The following is a 20,099-nucleotide window of genomic DNA, read 5'->3' as shown; positions in this document are numbered from 1 at the left end:
CATGGGCAGGGAATATTGTAGTATTAGTTTCATCGCAAGAATTACACTCATTGTAAACATATGCTAAGAAAGCTTTTTTCTTATGAAGCTTATTTCTTGATGCCACTATTGGTCACTCTTCCTACTCCCTGAGGCACACCTTCCTTTTCCAAACATCTGTAATGGAGCTCACCTCTGCAGAAGCTCAGCTCCCTCTCTTCCAATTCCTAGTGAACCATGAACAATATAATTTGATTCTGTAATGATGCAGATCAGCACTAACATGAAGTAAGTTGTTCCCTTGGCCATACCCTATTTCTCCAAAATATTTTCTCAAACTCTATTCCAAACAGTTAAGTAAAACGGAAAGAACAAAAAAAAACAACAACAAATGCAAAAATGTAAACTCCTTCCTTTAGAGGTAAAAATCACAGATGTACATTCATTGGATGCAATTTCTTGAAATCTTTATTCAAAAAAAACAAAGAAAAAAAAACCCATCAGCATTATTTATAAATGTTCATTTGACAATGTTTTCAACATACAATAACAGAAAATATGACATTAGTTGGTTGGGACAAGAATTTTAATTGGAATGTTTATAAAGAAAAAGAAAAGAATAAAAGTATTCTCAAAAATAACGTCTTCTGCACATCAGCAAAGTAATCAGTGAGGAAGGCTGAAGAGACTGAAGTCCCATCTCTCTGCTGCAGCTTCAGAGGCAGTCGTTGATACAGATGATCGGATCCACAGTCCATTACCAATTTTTTTTTTTAAAAAGAATCACCTCAAATATGTTTAACAGAGCTGATATATACATACACCATTTGGGCCCTTTGATTTTTTTTTGTCTTTAATTATTTAAGAGAACAATAATGAAAACATTCTCTATTCTTCTGGTTTCCAAGCTTCAGTCAAGTAGAAACTGATTCTTGGATAGCTTCAGTCAAAATGTACATGTAAGTGTGTGAAATGGACACTGGTAAACATGCTTCAGTGTCCAAAGACACAAATGCAGTTAGGAGAGTTTGGTCTTCTATAGTGACTCGTGCTGCATGGGGCCCTGGGGCCCCTGAAGCCTTTGTACAGCTGGGTCTAAATGTTTAACAAGGCAACCAAATCAGTCAGTCAATTGATAAACACCTAGGCTAAATTGGTTTGACATGCAGCATCTTTTTGCTTGATTGTTACAGTCATTTATTTAGTTCGTTTTATTTAAATATACTGTATATATGTATTTTTTTGTTGAGTTGAATTGAGTGGAAAAGTGGAACACAATGTAGCCCTGGACCAGGAGCAGAGACCACAGTCTGAGATGTTGAAGGCCTGTTTTACCAAGACATCATTAATGATTAAAACACAATATGTGGAGCAGATGTATGACCGTGCATCCTCATATTAGACCATGGTCTAATAACCAATTATCTTCTGCTTCGATCTACAGGACCAAATGTTTAACCTCAGTGAACACTATCCATTTGAGCTCAGCGGTGACTGGGTCCACTCAAAGAGAGGGTCCTGAGTTCGTCCTCGATGAACACGTCATCACAGTTACCATCATTATCATTACCAACAAGCTGTAAATACAGAAGTGGGGTCATCGATCTGAAATCAAACAAACAACCAGTTACATAAGTGACCCATTTTTCATTAGTGCCTCTGGTTGACAACCGCGAAAGGTTTTTTGTTACACAAAAAGTGAACAAGGGACAAGAATTTGCTTTAGTACACAAATAAAGGAAGAAGAGGAGGAGGAGGTGAAGAAAGCAAAAATTGCCTGAAGAATTAAAATAAATAAATGAATATACATGTAAACATCTCTCCAGTCTAGGCAGCTGAGCTGTAGCAATCAAAAATCGAGCACAATCCAGAGATTAACAATCAAGAAATCCATTATTTTACAATCTGTAATCCATTGTGTAATCCAGCCTGTTCCCTTTCTAGCCCTTTCTAGGTCCGATCAGTCCTGGGAAGCTGGGGAGGAGTTGATGGAGTGTGTCAAAGCGCGTGTGTTTATGGGTGTGGTAGGCATATTCCTGTGGGCATATGTCCAAAAATGTGTACATTCTGGCATAGCTGTGTGATCAGGTGTAAACTCATTTGTAACCCCCGCTGACATTCATTCTTTAATGCATGTCAGAGTTCAGTTTGTCCTGGAAGATGTACAGGTTGTTAGTGGCGGCGATGGCGATGATGTTCTCGGTCGGATGCCAGGCTGTGTGGAGGATCTTCTTTGTGAAATCCAGACTGTCCACGCTGATGTCATCCTTTCGACGCTTTCCTCCGGCGGCACAGACTCTCCTCGGCTTCAGGACGGCTCGAGGTTTGCTGCTCTCTCTCGAGGCCTCCAGAGTCACGTCGCGTTTGGTATTTCGATCAAACATTCGGAAGAAGTTGTTGTAGGCTCCAGTCATGATCACACTGAGTGGAGGAAGAAGAGATAAAGATTTACCTCCCACAGTCTGGAGGCTTTCATTGTTTTTCTCTTAAACTGCTAAAAATCTTGATTAACTAATATTAAGTTTGCTCAACAACTGAAGGTTAAGGGTTACTTCTTCCTAATTGTAAATTCCATCAGCTAACCTTAAAAAAAGTTTAAACTTTTGAAATACCTTTTTAAGAAGGGATTAAATGTTCTGAAAGTAAAATATAAATCTGGAAATGAATATGTCTTTCAAAAATCCAGTGCAATCAATGCTACAATATATGATTCTGAAATCTGGAGAAGTAGAAGTACAAAGTGGGATAAAATTTAAATACAGTAAAAACAAAGCACATGTAAATTTAATGTTAATATAATTTAAAATCATGTTTGTATGAATGCACTTTGATTTGAGCTATCATTGATTCACAATGTTGAAACTTGTCCAAAAGTTTTTGGGGTTTTTTTTATTTGAAAAATACAGCATTGTTGTTGGGTGTCTTGGATAAATAAATACACAGGTATTTTTCTACTATTAAAAGCAAACCATTTTCTGTGGAAATGGTTTACAGAAAACTCTGGATCCTCCAGACCGACATGAAAGTGGTGAACCACCCTAAAAACACGAGAACACCAACTCTGAATGTTATTATCATGACACATTGAGGTCTTGCGGGTAGAGGAACACATAGAACACTGGCGTACCTGTCCGACCCGTTCCATGCACACTCAAACTTGTCAAAGATGCAGTCGTTTTCGTAAAGGGAACACAACTTGCTGCGAAGATAATCGTGAACCTGAAGGAAGAAACGCAAACACACACAGACATAAATATGATTAATGTCCACCGGGGCTTCACTCCCAGGTATCGACTCTATAAAACCTAAAAATAGAAGTGTGAGCAGGAGACACAGACGCATAGTACGCTCATCTCAATAAAGTTAAAAAAGGTTTGTAAGTTGTAACACAAGTCTCCCTGAAGACAACTCTGATATAATAAAACACAAGCCCTCAGCCATATGAGAGCCAGGAGTATATTTATATCTCAACTACTTTTCCATATCAGTAAATCCATAAATATTCAAACTCACCAAGGGCATGATAATACAGACGCTGATAATTATTTCCCCGTGTGCTCTCTCCTTCGACCTGCCTGTGTCAGCACTGTGTCTGCCTGGTGATGCAAAGGATTGAAATCTACACCTCCCTCCAGCCACTATGCCCTGCATTAAAGCCTCCTATTTTCACATTCTGCATGAAGTCAGCAGTCACCTCGAAATCAATAAATGGTCCAGCTGAGGTCAGCTCATGGTTGTACATCACACCCCGTGACGTTTTTGGTTTTCCCATAAGAGTGTTTCTGCTCCCGGTGAAACGATACACCGTCAGCTGCAGGTGAACACACACACGCCCCCCCCCAGCCAACAGAATTTCTGATTGAAACACTGGTTTCTCATCTATTATGTGTCTTGTCAGTTCCACAAGGAATAAGGGTGCATTTTAATAAAATAAGAGCAACTCAGCTCTAAATTCCTCATCATGCTCTCCGTCCATCACATGTTACTCCACTCCCCAAGACATTATTCTTATTTAACCCCCTTTTACAAACTCTCCTGTCATTCCCTCCTCTTCTATCACACCATATTCACCCCTCTTTCTCCCTCCCTTCCTCCCTCGCGATGCTGCATTGCAGATCTAGTTGTTGGGCACTGTGTAAGGTATCCCTCCTTCCCGTTTCACTTTATGAGTAGAGACTCAGCCAACTATAAATAGCTCCAGAAAGTCTTAGCCTCCCACTCCTGGCTGCCTCATGGGCCCTCACACGTCAGGTGAGTACACACACGTTCACCCACATACCCGCAGCAGGAATACTAAACACACACCAACAAAAGGGTTGATAAATACTCCTATTGTGCATGAATGCATAATCAGAGGATTGACAATTGTAAACACGTAGCAGTGACAAAAGAGACTAATTGATTCCGGATATCAGCAAGAGAAGTATCAAGAAAGCTATTTGAGCACAGAATATATTTTGAGCATACTTTCAAGCCCACTAAAAATCAATCCCACACACACAGCATGTTTGTGTTTGTTTCACACATGTATTCATCTTCCTAACACACAGAGATGCTTCTACTGAAATATATAAAGTTACAACATTAGGTGTCAGTGAGGGTTTATCTCTGATCTCACAAAATTTCCAGGAGGACAATCAATCATCCAAACAAAGCGTCACTCTTTGACTACAGCCTCTTGTCTTTTGCAGGGTTGCGTTGAAGGGCTTGATCTAATGCCAGCTGACATCAGGTGAGAGACAGGATACAGATACACCCTGTATAATTATTCCCAAGGCAGATACATAGAGAGAAAAACATCCATTCACGATCACATGAACACCTGCAGACACCATAATCATCAATTCATCTATGCTGCATGTTTTTGGACCGTGGGCGTCAGTAGGAACCCACACAGACATGGGGAGATCACACAAAAAAACCCACAGACAGGCTCACGCCTGCAAACCCTGAGCCATCTTGCTGGGAGACGTTCTCGCCACCAGTCTGCACACATGAGCAGGTATGTTAGAATATTTTGGTTCTGTGTCAGTGACTGGTTCTAAATGTACCATCTTAATATAAAAGCTGGTAGGAGAAATGTCAGAGAATAAATTCATCCTACATATGAAGAGAACTAATGATAAATAGTCATTAGTCAATTATCAAGTTAATTTTGTCAAAAAATCAATCCATTACGTATTAGAATAATAGTATAATCCATATTCATGCTGCTCCATATTAAATTTAGGCTAAAGACACATTTATACTCCCTGACCTTTCTGGCTCACTAATTCTTGATATTAATCTTGTGTATAACTTAACTATGACTGTTTTTCAAGGTGTTTTATACTTGAAATTCTTAAATTCAACATTAATTACTTTAAGCTCTGTTTGAAGGTGCTCTCATTATAGAATGGACTTTTTCAACACACTGCAGAATATGCCTGTTGCATATTCTGCAGTAGTGGAACACCAGTGACTGGGATTTTAAGATTAGACTGAGTAAAGGTGGTAGAAAATGGATAATTATTTAACACCACTATATTTTATTTGAAAGAGCAGCAGCAATTGCAACCATCAGGAAGATAGAATTAAATGGAGAAAGTATTTTAATGCTTCCTCAACTACTGAACAGTGACCCAGAGTAAAATTGCTCCCTGCTAAAATGAATTACATCACAGTACCTGAACCTGAATTTTATTTTATTTTTTTTCACAGGCTGTCAGCCACTCACTTGGTATGTCTCTAGGGGTTTATTCTCCATGTTGAGGTCCCAGACTTTGGCAGTCAGGTAGTCTCGGGTGAGCAGGTAGCGACCGCTGTGGCTGAACTTGACATCCGACACTGAGGAGATGATTTCAGAGAAGAAGGAGCGGGCGCTGGGGTCCTCGGGCTCCTCGAACACTGGAGACGATGAATTGGAATGAGGGACAGAGGAAGGAGAGGGTACTGTCAGCATCTCAAGAACACACAAAGAAATGTCAAAAATGTCAGCATTCCTGACCAATTTTAGCCCATTCCTCAAAGGCAAAGGCCTTTATTTATATTCTATGGGATTAGTTCAGACTACTGTGAAAACCACTGTAGACATTCCAGGATTAGTCCTGAAACGAAGACATGGTGGACTTGGAGGAATGTTTGTGTTCATTATCCTTTTGGAATTCCTAAGAGATGGTGAGAAACTTGCTGGAATCTATCTTATACATTACGTGCTGCAGGGTTTCAGTAAATAAGGAAGCAAAGCAGCATCGGTGCATCACTGAGTCATCACCATGCACAATTGTAGGTGGGGTGTTCTTTTCACCATATGTTCATTCTGCCTCCTCCATGCTGTGGATCAATAGTCACCAAGTTATTTAACTGTTTATGTAGATGGTTAAGAGCATCTGGGAGTTTCTTCCTAATTTTGAGGAAATATAATGAGTGACAGACTTTACATCTAGGTTATCGGAAATCTGTCTGGTTTGAACGTCAGACTGGAACAAAATGTACTTTCTTTGATTTTGCCAGTCTGAGAAATTTTGACCACTTCTGGCCTCTTGTGTAAAAAAAAAAAAAAAAAAACATGCTTCCATCCATGCCCTCAGGAGATTTACTCACATTTGGAGTGTTTGTCACACAGCGCTGCTTCTCTCATGTCACACAGACGCAGGGTGCCTTTGCTACTGCTATAGACAAACAGGTTACAGTGGTGGGGGTGAAACTCAGCTGCTGTGATCACTTCTGTCAGATCCTCCATGTTCGCTGGCTTGATATCCACGATATCTGAGAGACAGCATCGCTCAGGAAAACAACGTCCAAGGATCAGCAGCTTGCTTAAGCCTAAACAGTTTTTACCCACTGGGATCAGTTATAAATAGGATAAGTCACCTGCATTCATTTATCTATTTAATTCACCATCTAAGTCAATAAGGAACAAATGTTTATGCTTGAGCTGATGTGGAAAGCCTCACAGGTTCGTGATCAACATGCAAAATAAAGAATAAAGGCATAAGTGTATGCAAATGTATCCAAAACCAACCTGTGTTAATAATTTACAGAAGAAATACAACAAACCAATATTAATACGTCTATAAATTTATCCTGGGGGTTGCTAGGAGAGGAGTAATTCCTTATTCAGATCCACTGTAATATTATAAATCCTGTCTGGGTCAGGGATGTGACTGTACTGAGTCGTACTGAGCTGGATTACAACTTAGAGAGGATCTGAAAAATTTATGCAGGTTTTGAATTATTCATTAGGCTACATTTTCACTCCCCAACAATAACATTCCCCTCCCCCAACGGTGTGTATAATAAACTATATTTGCAATGTAGGAATTTATGGAGTGTGTGTGTGTATGTGGGGGCGTGATAATGTATACTTTATTTATTCCTTCTTTCATGTGTGAATGTGTGTTTACACCTATATACCAGTTCCCTTCCTCTACACTCACACCACAACAGATAAGGATACTGAAACTGCGGTCAGTGATGTCCAGATGCCAGAGGTTGATCCTCAGGTCGTCAGCTGACATGTATGTCTCGTAGTCGGAATTGACCGAAATGGAATTGACATGGTAGGTGTGGGCGTTTGCAAACACTCTGCGTGGGCTCACTTCCACCATCAGATCAGACGGCCTCAGCACAGGTACCTCGAAAAGAAAGTGAATGCAGAGACAATATTTAATGCTAATTAAAGACGTAACATTTATTGTTATCGTTGACATCAGTCATGAATAATGGAATCCTGAATTGTTGCCTCGATATTAAGATCAAAAGCAAATTCAGTTCAGAATTTACAGTTCATCTTATATCTTAAACATTAGCATTAACACACGTTTCACACGCAATGTAAAATGTGTGTCTGTGTTGGCATACAGACAGTTGGTACCCATCATCACAGCACACACACATGTTTTGTACAAAGACAAACCAGCTCACACAGATTACCAGGTGTTCAATTCAAGTGAAACCACTGATTCTTTGACGAAATTAGACTCAGAGCAGATGTTGTGTTGCTGATCACCAGCAAGGTTTTACTCCCCCTCACACTCATGCAAACACACATGGATCATTGGTCTACTGACCCATTTTTTCGCATGAAACGCATCTTTACTTACTAACTCAGTTTAATTGCACAATGAATGGACAGACGGACTAACAGACAGACATACAGACGGGCTGTCAGGCAGGCAGACAGACCTGTAAAGAGGTGACGGTGGAGATGTCCTTGATACGACCCTCCTCATCCTTCAGGTTGTAACCCTCTGGACGTTTGTCTCTTTCACTCACCTTCCACAACTTAATGGTCTTATCTGGAAAACAGACGTTCTTATAAACACCAGTGAACGAAGATAAACGCTGATATTATTTAATAGTGGCATTAATAGTTTATGAATAGAGATAGAGAGAGATAGAGAGAGGAGAGATATTTGGTAAAGGCAAATACTTAAAATGTAAAAAAAAGAAAAGAAAAAAAGAAAACTGATTCCTGTTTTGCACAAAGACCCACTCAAATGAGACACAAAATGAAATGGCAAAGTAATGGCAAGATAATCCCCACAATTCAATCTGCCAGCTCTGAAAGACAGCATGGAGTCTGAAATGCAGTGGGGTTTTACTTTATCAGCCCTGAGGGACACAGAAAGACTCTGCATTATACTGGAAAATGAAAGTGACCATTACAGGAGCAACACTGCAAAACTGCTGATGTAAGTCTTTCATTTTTCATAGTCTTAATCATAAATAATACAGTGCTTACATTAATCAATAACATGGTGCTCAGGAAAAATCCATGGACAGACTATCTCCTAATGTACTAATGTACTGCTTTCTGACCCAAGAAAGTCTAACATCAGTAAAATGATTTTCCATAAAATAACCACCAAGCACATCACAACGTCCACATCTTCCTAGCTCCTCAACTAAACGTGTTGGTTTTCTTACCATTGGTGGAAAGCAGAAAGTGTGCGGCATTCTGCTGAGGCAGCCACCGGATCTTATTGATCTTCTCCTCGATCTCCAGACTCTTAAGGTAGTCAAACTCAGGCTCGTGGCTCTGAAATGTGCTGTAGACATTGTACTCTCCCTGGGAGAAGGGCTCAGTCTTGCTCTGTGGGGAAAAAAAGGAAGGATTTGAAAGATGTCAGGAGAAAATATGTATGTGGTCACATGTACAATCACATAGCAATTTAACACCCCCAAGCACGAGCTTCAGTCACTTTGATCATATAGAGAAATGCCATGACATGGACTGTGCAGAGCTATAATGATACACTCTCTGACACAGCAGGAACGCCGGCTATTGATCAATCATTCTGGAGAGTAGCTGGAGGGGAACAAAGTGCGTTCATCACTGCTCTTGGAGCTGGGATGACTAATGGTATGTTTGTGGGTGCTGAGTGTGTGTGTGTGTGTGTGTGTCTGTGTGTGTGTGTGTGTGTGTGTGTGTGTGTGTGTGTGTGTGTGTGTGTGTGTGTGTGTGTGTGTGTGTGTGTGTGTGTGTGTGTGTGTGTGTGTGTGTGTGTGTATACCTCAGGTTCTCTCTGAAAGATGACCACTCGGCCCCCTTTATCCCCTGTGGCCAGGAGCTCTCCAGTGTGGTTAAACTCAACAGTGGAGATGATATCAGCTGGGGGGGGGGGCAAAATATAGAGGGAGACAGGGGTTGATGGTGAGAGACAGACAGAGAGAGAGGGAGAGAGAGAGGGTGAGAAAGAACAGCAGAGAAACAGAGAGGAATAGCACCCATTAGCTAATTGTCCGAGCATCATCATTCATCTATTTAATCAGTTTATCTGACATTAAATTATTGAACCGAGTCAACAGTAAAAGCATTAACGTGTAACAGGATGACAAAATGCAAATGTGTAGACTTAAACAACATCTGATCACTAGCACAAACAGTCTGGAATCGTTTGCAGTGGGAGTTCTGATTAAAAAGAGCATATTATTAGCTCATCAAAACATACAGGAAATCTAAACCACAACACACACACACACACACACACACACACACACACACACACACACACAGTGATGCATTCACCCTGTGTGTCTGAGTGAAAGGATAATGGTGTTCTCTATCATCTCTGTCTCAGAATGTAACAGCAAGTCAGAAATTATTTGCATTCGATGTCACACCAGTACAACTTTTTGGGACATTCATTTGCATATTTGTTATAAAGTTCTGTGTTCTGAGACACCAACACAGCTTGACTCACTGACAGCACTGTAATAACTGGAGTAAATAAGTTATCAACAATTTAGCATCTACAGCTTGATGCTGTCAGAACTTCCTGCATAACTCAGTCAATAGAATTTGAAATAGAAAGGACTTGTTGAGGGCATGTCAGTGGTAGAAATCTGGTTTAATTTGGGACATAATCTCGTCCCTGTCCTTGACTGCACATATCCTAAATTTTATTGCACTCCAACTCTAGCTAACCTTGACTGAAGTTCCATAAAATCATTTCAGATCATCAAAGCTTAAATTACCAATTAAGAATTCCATGTATAAATGCATCCCTTCATCCATCGTCATGTGGATGAGACAATCACCATTGTCTTGTTTACAACTGCTTATTCACTATGTCAAATTCAGATTATACAAATATAAATAATAATATGAATCTTTACTTTCAGGTTGAGTATCTTTGTTTCTTTCCACATTCAGGCTTCTCATTCAAAACACTATTTATCCAAATATGACGAGATGTGTGAAGTGAACTAATGTTAACCGCATCTGTCAAGTTTCATATCTGTGCTTGAACTGTTTTCACACTTACTGGAGATGCTGATCACCATGGCAATAGCTTGAATCACTGAATAATCTTGAAAGTGATCAACAACGTCAACAGCCAAAGTAAAAACTCAAGATTCTTTTGCTCCTTGTATTTTACATCGATACACATTCAGGGTACACACAACATCTTTTCTCTGTTGTCAGATGAATAAACTAAACATGTTTTAGGTCACTGTCACACTTATTGTTATTTGAATTTTACTGTTTCTTACTTTCATGCAGATTATCTAATATCGTAAAACAGATTTTAACCAAACCAATGCCATTCTCACCACATTTCTTTGCAATGTTTGGTTCTTTTTCTACCTCCTTTCTTCCAGTGGAAGCTTAGTAATTTTACAACAAAAGCAAGTGAATGTTTGGCAATAATCAGGTTGAATGAATAAGTCCATCCTGACCATCATCGTCTCACAAAATTTGGTAACAACCCAGTTTTTACCTCCAACTTTGACTACAGCGACATGTTTGTATTCAACTCAAGGCCCTAACCCACCATTGCTTACTGTATGCTGGAGTTCGGTGGTCTTCCCTTTCCATCTCTAGACTAAACCCCTGGCCTAGTCTCATTTATAAGGGTATTCTTGGTCTGCTTCCTTCTGATCTCCAAATTTGCATAATTTGAAATAGCATAACTAGCATATATGATGATTGAATTGAAAGAAAATAAAACCCAGTTTTACTGTAAAGAATTCTGTCTGATGAATGAAGCAAAAACAACAACAAGAGACAAATATTTGATGTATATAAAACCTATAAAACTTCCTCGTCTTCAAAACACAAAACTTTCAGGCAAAACAGGCCTTTTAATGTGGTGTACTTTGACTGACCTACATTTCTATGCAGGATTCATTTCGTATATTCAGCCTTCAAATATTGAGTCCACTAAGCTAAAAACCGAAGAAGCACCAACTGTAATAAAAATAGAGTGTATTTACTCAGAGTTGGAGTGACTCAAAGGTGTAGCTCTGCATATTCTGTGGTGTCCTTGAGAGGGAGAGATTTCATGATGGGGGGGGGATAGAGCAAGCTCCTCAATCTCCAGACCAAAACAACCTTTTTCACCAGATTTTTCTCTCTTTCTCTTTCTCTCTCTCTCTTTAAATACATACATTTTAATTTTTAATAAATAATCAAAATAAATCGTGTTTATGATTTTTCTCTCACTTGAGAGTTTTAGTTCCTTCTCCTTATTTGTCTATCTATTCTCCCCCAGAGCCTTCCTTTGTCATCTTTCATCTCAGTTTCTCTTTTTCCCCATTTCGTTCTTTCATCTCCTCTTCGGTTGTCTGTCCACATTGACTTCACCCCCTCATTCCTCCCCCATGGCACTCTGCTGCCTGGCTGCAGGTTAGTGAGTATGTGGCGTCGGTGATGCCGGTGGTAGAAGAATGAGAAGGATGGAGGTGGGGGTTGTGGAGCTGGGGCAGAAGCGGTGGAGGGATCTGTCGGTGAGGAGGGGTTGTCATAGCAACAGGCTGGGCCAATCAGTGGCAGCAGTACTTGTAAACGGTTAACCGTATATGGTAGTCTGGTGAAAGAGGAAGTAGGATTCATCAATCCAATCCTCACAGGAAGAATGAGCATGGTAAAATAATTATGCTACGGCAATTCATCCGCACACAAATATTGCGAAAGTAATAGCAGAGCAAAGGGCTGGCACTGTACCCCACACTGAGATATACGGATAACTAACACATTAATACACATGATGGCACCCAATCACAAAAAGACCCATATATGCAGTAAAATTCATGAACACACATTCACACCATTCACTTTAGCTTGTTGCTTTGTATGTGTGTATGTACTGTATATATGTATGTATGTATGTTTGTATGTATGTATGTATGTATGTATGTATGTATGTATGTATGTATGTATGTATGTATGTATGTATGTGTGCGTGCGTGCGTGTGTGTGTGTGTGTGTGTGTGCTTCTGCACACATACAACACATTTACAGATATCTGTGTCTCTAATAAAGTAACACAGCGAAAGAGGTAAGATAAACAGAACCACAGGAGCAGTGTGTTATTGTTGAATAAAATACAGATCACAGATTCTCCACTCCCCTCCTCTGTGACCTGTAGCCTCTGTCTTTGTTTCTTTCTGTAACACACACACACACACACACACACACACACACACACACACACGCATGCACACAAACAGCTCACAGCCTGTTAACTCTCTATTATTACGCACTGGAAAATCACTTCAGAAAAATAAAGCTCTAAGAATGTAAACAACCACTTCAAAAATCACGCTCACTGCGGCTCTTCTCAAGAGGAAAAACGGATCACTATATAGGAGTCAGTGCACGTGTGTGTATGCTATGATCTAGCAAGCTAGCTGTGTCTGTCTACCACAGACATCCCATTAGCATCAGCAGGTCTGTCTGACTCATCATCCCACTGCAAAAGCTGGGAAGACACACTGTGACTAGAAGTGCATGTGCCCACACATGCAGGCGGATGAACGGGGAGCAGCACACAGGCATGAATGAACGCGATGACACAGAAAATGCACTGGGAAAACGATAGCAGCAGCTCCTAAACAATCAGATAATGTTGAAGAGACAAATGATGTGTTACTAGACAATAAAAGAATAATATTGGCAAATCATTTATGTTCAAAGACAAGTTGAGAAGCTGAGAAGTATGTAGCAATTAACAGAAAAGTTCATTCATTTTCATGTACCACCGATGTATCCGCCGTAGCGGGTCACGGGGAGCTGGAGCCTATCCCAGCTGGCATAGGGCGTGAGGCGGGGGGACACTCCGGGCACGACAACAGAAAAATTCATATCCAAAAATTCCAGAACCTTGTGTAAGAGAATTAGCTGTTTTTCATTTCTTTAAGTATACAAACATTCCAAATTGCAAGATAAAAATTTCTCACACTATTCCATGATAAGCTAGGCAGAATGTTAAATATGATAAAGTCACTCTGTATTTTCTGAAAAAATTAATTGAGTTATTGAGAAATATTTTTTTAATCATTAATATTAATGCAGTGGCAAAATACAGCCTTGAAGAGAGATGTCTGTATGGATAATGGGGGTACGTGGAGTTCCTTGTGGTTTTTTTGTTTTGTTTTGTTTTTTGCTGAAGGGACAGCAAGGATAGCAGACATCCTATATTCCCAATTACAGATATCTTAGTTCAGGGTTGACATGGTCCATTAAAGCTATGCCAAATACACACACTCCTTAAAAGGGAAGACAAGCAACCACTCAGCAGGATATTTATGTGTGTGTGGGTAGCTGTGTGTTTGTTGAGTGTGTGAATGCTGAAGCTCAAGCATTCTGCATTTTCTGTGTACGTGTGCACAAGTGTGTGTACTCAATTACTCTGTCGAGAAATAAATGGGCTGGAGGCAGAAAGGGGGAGGCGAGAGTGAAGGAAAGGAGAAGAAAGGCAGCAGGAGGGAAATGTTAAATTGATCCCTGTCCTGCAGTTTTTGAGTTATCTGGGGGGGAAAAACATTCCATGTGTTTGTGTTAGGTTCACGTGTGGACTGGAGTGATATAATCTGACCACAGTAGGGAATCAGCTTTTTTTCCAAAGACGCATTGGCAAAATGAAACAGAGCTTGCGTAAGCATAATCATTACAGACACAAAGAAGTGGGATGACGAACCATGTTAGATTAGCTTCATGTGCGCAAAGGCGTCGTCTAGAAGAATTAACCTGTGATGTGGGATTCCTTTTTAATAAAAATCAATAAAACCATTAATAAATATTCAGAAACCCACAAAAATTCTACAGTATTAGCTGGTTTGCATCTTGTTCAACCCCAGCAGCACTAAAGCCTGCAACTGTGAATTGGAATCTCATAATTTCTTATGTATATTCCATTATTTATATATTTTAATTTTTTCCATATAACTTATCCTTCTTTTTAATTGAAACACTAGAGTAATGGAGTTATATAAAGAGCTAAGATTAACATTATGTTTTATGTAATATCTGTTCTTTTGGTGGTTAAAATGTTTGAAATTCACTTCTTCCATTTCTTCAGATGTTAATCCTAATCCTGTTTGTGTGACTTTGATGACAGTAAACTAAACACTTTTAGGCTTTCAAAAAAATCACTATTTATTTAATTTTAACGTTAAATAAATAGGATTTTGGAAAACTGTGTTTCTGAATGTCTACAAGTACATGGAGAGTAAATATAAGCTGAGAGGTTTGCGTATGCTTGGCTTGATGGATATGACAGCATTTGTGCATCAACCTCTGTTTTAAATAGAAGTAGATCCAGCTTTGAAGAAGACGGGGTGCTGTCTGGTCAAACTATTTCAAGTTATTAATCACACGCACTGAAGGAGGCACAAAAATAAAGAGGTGCAAAAATAGCAATGCATATAAAAAAAGAAGGTACAGCAGATGAAGACAAAGTTGTGTTCAAGATATTTATAACAGAGTCATGTGATGATTCACCTGACAGAAAGTTCTCAATCCCTTATCAAAGAACGACACGCTCACCCTATTAGTGCATAGGCATACACACACACAAAGCTCTTGTGTGTCACTCTGTCACAGTTGTGCGATGATGGCATGACCTTGATGACAGAAGAGGAGAGCGCACACACCTTCAGTGTAAGAGGCAAACGGCTCGGGCTCCAGAGAAAGGGTAGTGATGTCGGAGCACAGGACCTGGATGGGACTCAACATCCTGGGGGAGGACTCCAGGGTGGAGAGGGGTGTACAGGATGGGCGGAGCTCTTCAGGCTATAGCCAGGAGCAGCCCTGCAAGAGGAGCAAGGATGGAGGGGAGGGAAGAGAGGGAAAGGGGCAGCAGAAAGGAGCAGAGGGGAAGGAAGGGGGGGGGGTACCAGGGAGGTTGGGGTTAAGGGTAGGGACTGAGTTACTGAGTCACCACATTTGGCCATGAATATCCACCAGAAAAAAAAAATACTGATGGTGTGCTGATGATCATTCTGCATCGACACATGTTTTATTCACATGTTGCATATTGCAGGAAGTTTAGTGAGACATGCAGGATAGACAGAGATGGACAGCTTGTGGGACACGTGTAGGTCTTAATTATAGTTCATATTTCTCTGGAGGTGACAGTGACTGACAGTTATAGCAGAGAGCTTGTAGCTCACTTACATACAGGTATAAGGACTACCAGTTATTTCCTTCATTGATTGATCTGTCAGTTCATCACTGGTTGGCTTAATTCCAAATCAGACATTGAGCAACAGTTGAATGAAGTTGAATGATGATAAGCAGGTAAATAAATATTGATGTCTGAGATACAAAGACCTTTAAATGTTTGGTTGTTCTTATATTGACTTCATATATAGTTTATATTTATACATACCTTTTACAAAAAAGCATGTTTATCTTTAATTACATTCTTAGTTGCTTGACCTCATTTGTTGTTTACAATTTTGCATTTTTACTTGGTGGTTTTGACATTAAATCCTTGATATTTTATGTACATTATACATAAAAATGTGTTTGCATCGTTTATGAAATGAAAACAGTCATAAAAAGGATAGTAATAAATGGAGCAATAGGTCAAATTTCTGAATCATTTCCTCATCCATCTTTGAACCTAATGTCACTCCAGACAGAGCTGAGGTTGGAGCAAAGCGGGATGTTGAGAAAGGGCAAGAGGATTCACAGATGGAGGGGAGACAGGAGCAGAGGGATGTGAAAACGAAGGAAGCTGGTCAAGCATCCCTTCCTTGCAGGTGGGCAGGGAAATCCCCACAGGGAGACCTTCACACACAATAATATGTATGCGCTAACACACATACTACAGTGTATATACTCACACACACAGCCTTTGCAGACACTCAAATACACACAGAAAAAGGACAAACACCATGTTCTCAAAGACACAGATATGACTATGAATGCAATACAGGGCAAAAAACTAAAGAGCGGTGGAGACACACAAGGTAACAAAATACACCCAGGCGTAAAATCACGTACACACCTCTCTGTCTTTTTCCTCTAACACACACACTGACAAACACATTGTGTGAGCAGCCTTCAGAGCAGTTAGATAATTGTTTGGCAGACATGCCACTTCAGCACCGGGCAATGCTGCGAGTTGCATTAGAGGGGTGATGGGGGAAAGAAGATGGGGGGGGGGCATTGGGGGGAGGGACATGGGGAGTGTGACGGGGGATGGGGTGAACATGGACAAATGGCAGAGGGAGATGGAGAGGCTGCGGGAGACGAGGTACGTGATGGATCATTTTATTCATTTGTGACGGAAAATCTCATTTGGTTGTTAAATTCGTGTTAAATGGTGACTTTTACAGACGACATTGAACCTCCCCTGTGGCTGTTCATGTGTTGCACAGCACTTTCTGACCAATCACATTCAGTGGCGTGTCCACCTTGCTGTGAGCTCATCAGCAATTCTTCCTGAATAACATCTACGTCTGCCTGAGATCTGTGGAATAATGAATACCTCCATTGTTGGTGGGCGGAGATGACCTGTCAATCACTTTGGCCATGCTTGACAAGCAGCATGTTTATCATTGAACACTGTTGCCATGACGATAATGTATGGTTGATGATGGATGCCAAGATGGCTTTTCTGCCACTACTTCATTAAAATCATTTTCTGAAAGGAGCTGACACACACACAGAAACTATGTGGGTGTGAGCAGAGACAGCGACCATACACACGTCCTCTTCAATTCCAACAATACAATACATACAGGACCATTAACACAATCCACAGACAGCGCTGCAGGTCCCCCCTCCCCCCGACTATAGAAGTTGCTTCTGTGAGAAGGAAATTATATTACAGCACAGACACAGGAAAATAATTTCCCCTCTGCAGTGACACAGGGATCATAAATAGACCTGCACCCAGCGAGTCCACAAACACCAGGCGACAATCCGTTGTTCTGATCTGAGAAGCTCGGTAAATAATGAATTGACTTTAAGGAGCGGATTGGGACAAGACTGGCAGCAAGACAGACAAGTAAGACTAGAGAGAGTTTCCCCAGGGTAGAATCCATCCCATTAGTAAGTCAACATGAGGATATGTATTAGGATGCAGGGGTTGTGCTGCTAGAATTTTTAATATTTTCCCACTTGAGATACGATATGAAAATATTCAAACTGACACCTGAACCTGTTAACAGTCCAGAGGAGAAAGTAACGGAGAGCATGTGATTGACTCGATCACAATATGAGAGGTGCCATGAACTGCAAATATGGAGGAAATCTATGGTTTGTTTGTTTGTTTGTTTGTTTGTTTGTTTGTTTGTTTGTTTGTTTGTTTGTTTGCTTCAAATGTCTTGCTGTTAGATAAAAGATAGAAATGCCTACAGGCCCCTAGTGTGTGCTGTGTTCTGGGGCCTGTAACCGCTGTGTGTGTAATTAACACATACTGTATACAGTATGTACATGTGAAAGTGTGATGTGTAAAAAGAATTTCCCCAAGAGGGACAATTAAAGTAATGGTTATTATTATTATTATTATTATTATTATTATTATTATTATTATTATTATTATTATTATTATTAGGTCAATTCGTACGTATAGAGTATGACAACATAAAGTTTCAAAAGCACAAAGCTGATTCTGTGAGGAGACAGTGTTTTGCCTCTTAGTTCTTTCTGATTTGTCTGCAAATCTGTCTAAATGCTGATGAAGACAGAGCTTAGGGAAGATTAGGAAGCTTGTTTTTTACTGACATAGTCAGACACGCATTCTGTCAAACACACGCAGTGTCCAGACATTAAAGACGCGTCTTCAAATGTGGACACTGTTTAACACACAGATTATGATCCACGCAGCCCTGCGTCCCTCTGCTTACCTTCAGTCACATAGTTGTGGTCGGGGAGGAAGCCGAGGTTTTGGAGTGTGGAGATGGCGTCAGTGTCTTCGCCCATCGGCGGGGCTGTTTGGAGTGCCCCTCTCGGTGGGGCAGCGTTGTGGTGGCAGATCGGTGGTGGAGGGGGTGGTGGGGATGCCGGCCAGCACAGCGCCCATACTGCTGCCCGCCAATGCCTCCTCAGCACAGGGGCGCAGAGCCAGGCATCCTATCCTTAAATGAGGATGAGGGGCAGGTAGGGAGGGAGTGGGCCGTCCCCAAGGAAAGGGAAGGGTGGGTGTAGTGGTCCACAGAAACTGCTCCCGAGAGCCAGATGCAAACCTGCTGGAAAAGAATTCGAAAACAATATTAAAAAAAAAAAAAAAAAAAAAAAAAGCTGCCAGTGCCTCCTGAGATGATGCATCACATGTGAGGGGAGAAGAATCCTTCACACTTCATGTCCACCCTGTGGCTGACGTGTCCAGGTGTGGCCATCTTCACAGATTCAAAACATACACATACCCTATGCTCTCAGAAATAGATGAAGTCCACAATTATTAGTGGCTATTCCGACAGAAGCGAGGGGAGTAGATGAAGTGAGGAGGAAATGAATGGGGGGAGGGGGAAAAGGTGTGAGCAGAGCCACTGGACGGCGTATCTGCAGTGCTGCTGCTCCTGCAGTAAATTCACACGAATAGACAAACACACACAAACATACACAGAGGGTCAAATACACACACACACACACACACACACACACACCTACACACTCTGTAGCTTTCGGATCAGATACTCCTCAGCAGATCCTCCATGGATAACGTCTCTCTCCAACTCAGAGTAACTGTCTCTCTGGTTTCTCTGCTGCTCTGATAAGAGGAGGAAAATCCTTCTGGTCCAGCGTTCTGCTGCAGTCTGTGCTCAGGCGTATGTATGAAAGGCAATGTGAGAGGTGGAGAGAGGGGGAGGGAGAGAGAGAGAGAGAGAGAGAGAGAGAGAATCAGTCCTGCTACTGGTACGTGTGTGATGCATCAGAGCAGACGCCACCCATTCAACCAATCATCACAGAGCTGAGGTCTGCTTGACCAGTGGCAGCAGGTGATTGAATATGATAGAGGAATGGAGAGAGATGGAGGAGTGGGTGGCAGAGCAGAACCTGCTGAGTGTCTCATTAGGTTGTGACTAATGGGAGGGAGAGCAGGGAGCAAAAAAAGAGGAAGAGGATAGGGCTGTTCCACCTGACTGAGTCCTGAGTGTAAACCACCGAGGAGCGACAATGACAGGATTTACCTGGACACATTATTTAATTAGCACAGGGACAATTAACGCACTGCGGACACACACACACACACACACACACACACACAGAGATTTTAATTGTTAGCGGAATCTCATTTAAGGGGAGGGACGGGTGATAATTCAATTATTGATTACAGTAGTGACTTATCAAGGCATGTTCTTATTAAGTTATCATTTACTTCAAGATACTTCAAGGTTTTATTATCAAGTCCACAACAATCACACCAAACAGATACTGGCAAGGAAGTTGATGTGTA

At 40.9% G+C, this 20,099-nt stretch overlaps 1 protein-coding gene across 2 annotated transcripts; it reads right to left on the bottom strand.

Annotated features, from left to right (window-relative positions):
* Positions 1-483: 483 nt before the first annotated feature.
* LOC137602523 (serine/threonine-protein phosphatase 2A 55 kDa regulatory subunit B gamma isoform) lies at positions 484-19,446 on the bottom strand. Of its 2 annotated transcripts, XM_068325345.1 has the most exons (11): positions 19,309-19,446; positions 18,550-18,888; positions 15,343-15,499; positions 9,477-9,574; positions 8,890-9,055; positions 8,146-8,258; positions 7,418-7,595; positions 6,562-6,726; positions 5,696-5,865; positions 3,107-3,198; positions 484-2,400 (listed from the first exon to the last, which is right to left on the bottom strand). In XM_068325345.1, exons 3-11 carry the CDS (start codon positions 15,422-15,424, stop codon positions 2,106-2,108), a joined length of 1,359 nt encoding a protein of 452 aa, XP_068181446.1. In that variant the 5' UTR covers positions 15,425-15,499; positions 18,550-18,888; positions 19,309-19,446; the 3' UTR covers positions 484-2,105. The 2 variants fall into 2 exon arrangements, with proteins under 2 accessions (XP_068181446.1, XP_068181447.1); XM_068325346.1 differs by lacking the exons at positions 15,343-15,499; positions 19,309-19,446 and having other exon boundaries at positions 18,550-19,111.
* Between the last annotated feature and the right edge of the window lie 653 nt (positions 19,447-20,099).

Source organism: Antennarius striatus, chromosome 10 (genome assembly GCF_040054535.1).
Source record: "Antennarius striatus isolate MH-2024 chromosome 10, ASM4005453v1, whole genome shotgun sequence".
In the NCBI taxonomy this organism is placed as follows: domain Eukaryota; kingdom Metazoa; phylum Chordata; class Actinopteri; order Lophiiformes; family Antennariidae; genus Antennarius; species Antennarius striatus.
The sequence above is the reverse complement of the archived record's forward strand: the minus strand, read 5'-3'. Positions and strand labels throughout refer to the sequence as shown.

Bases quoted from the DNA above. Each gene is read 5' to 3' on its own strand.
- LOC137602523 (XM_068325345.1), bottom strand. From the start codon at position 15,424: ATGTTGAGTCCCATCCAGGTCCTGTGCTCCGACATCACTACCCTTTCT. The intron at 9,056-9,476 runs GTATACACACAC...TTTTCCCCACAG, and splicing joins TCTTTCAGAGAGAACCTGAG to AGCAAGACTGAGCCCTTCTC. The intron at 2,401-3,106 runs GTACGCCAGTGT...TCCTCCACTCAG, and splicing joins GCATGGAACGGGTCGGACAG to TGTGATCATGACTGGAGCCT.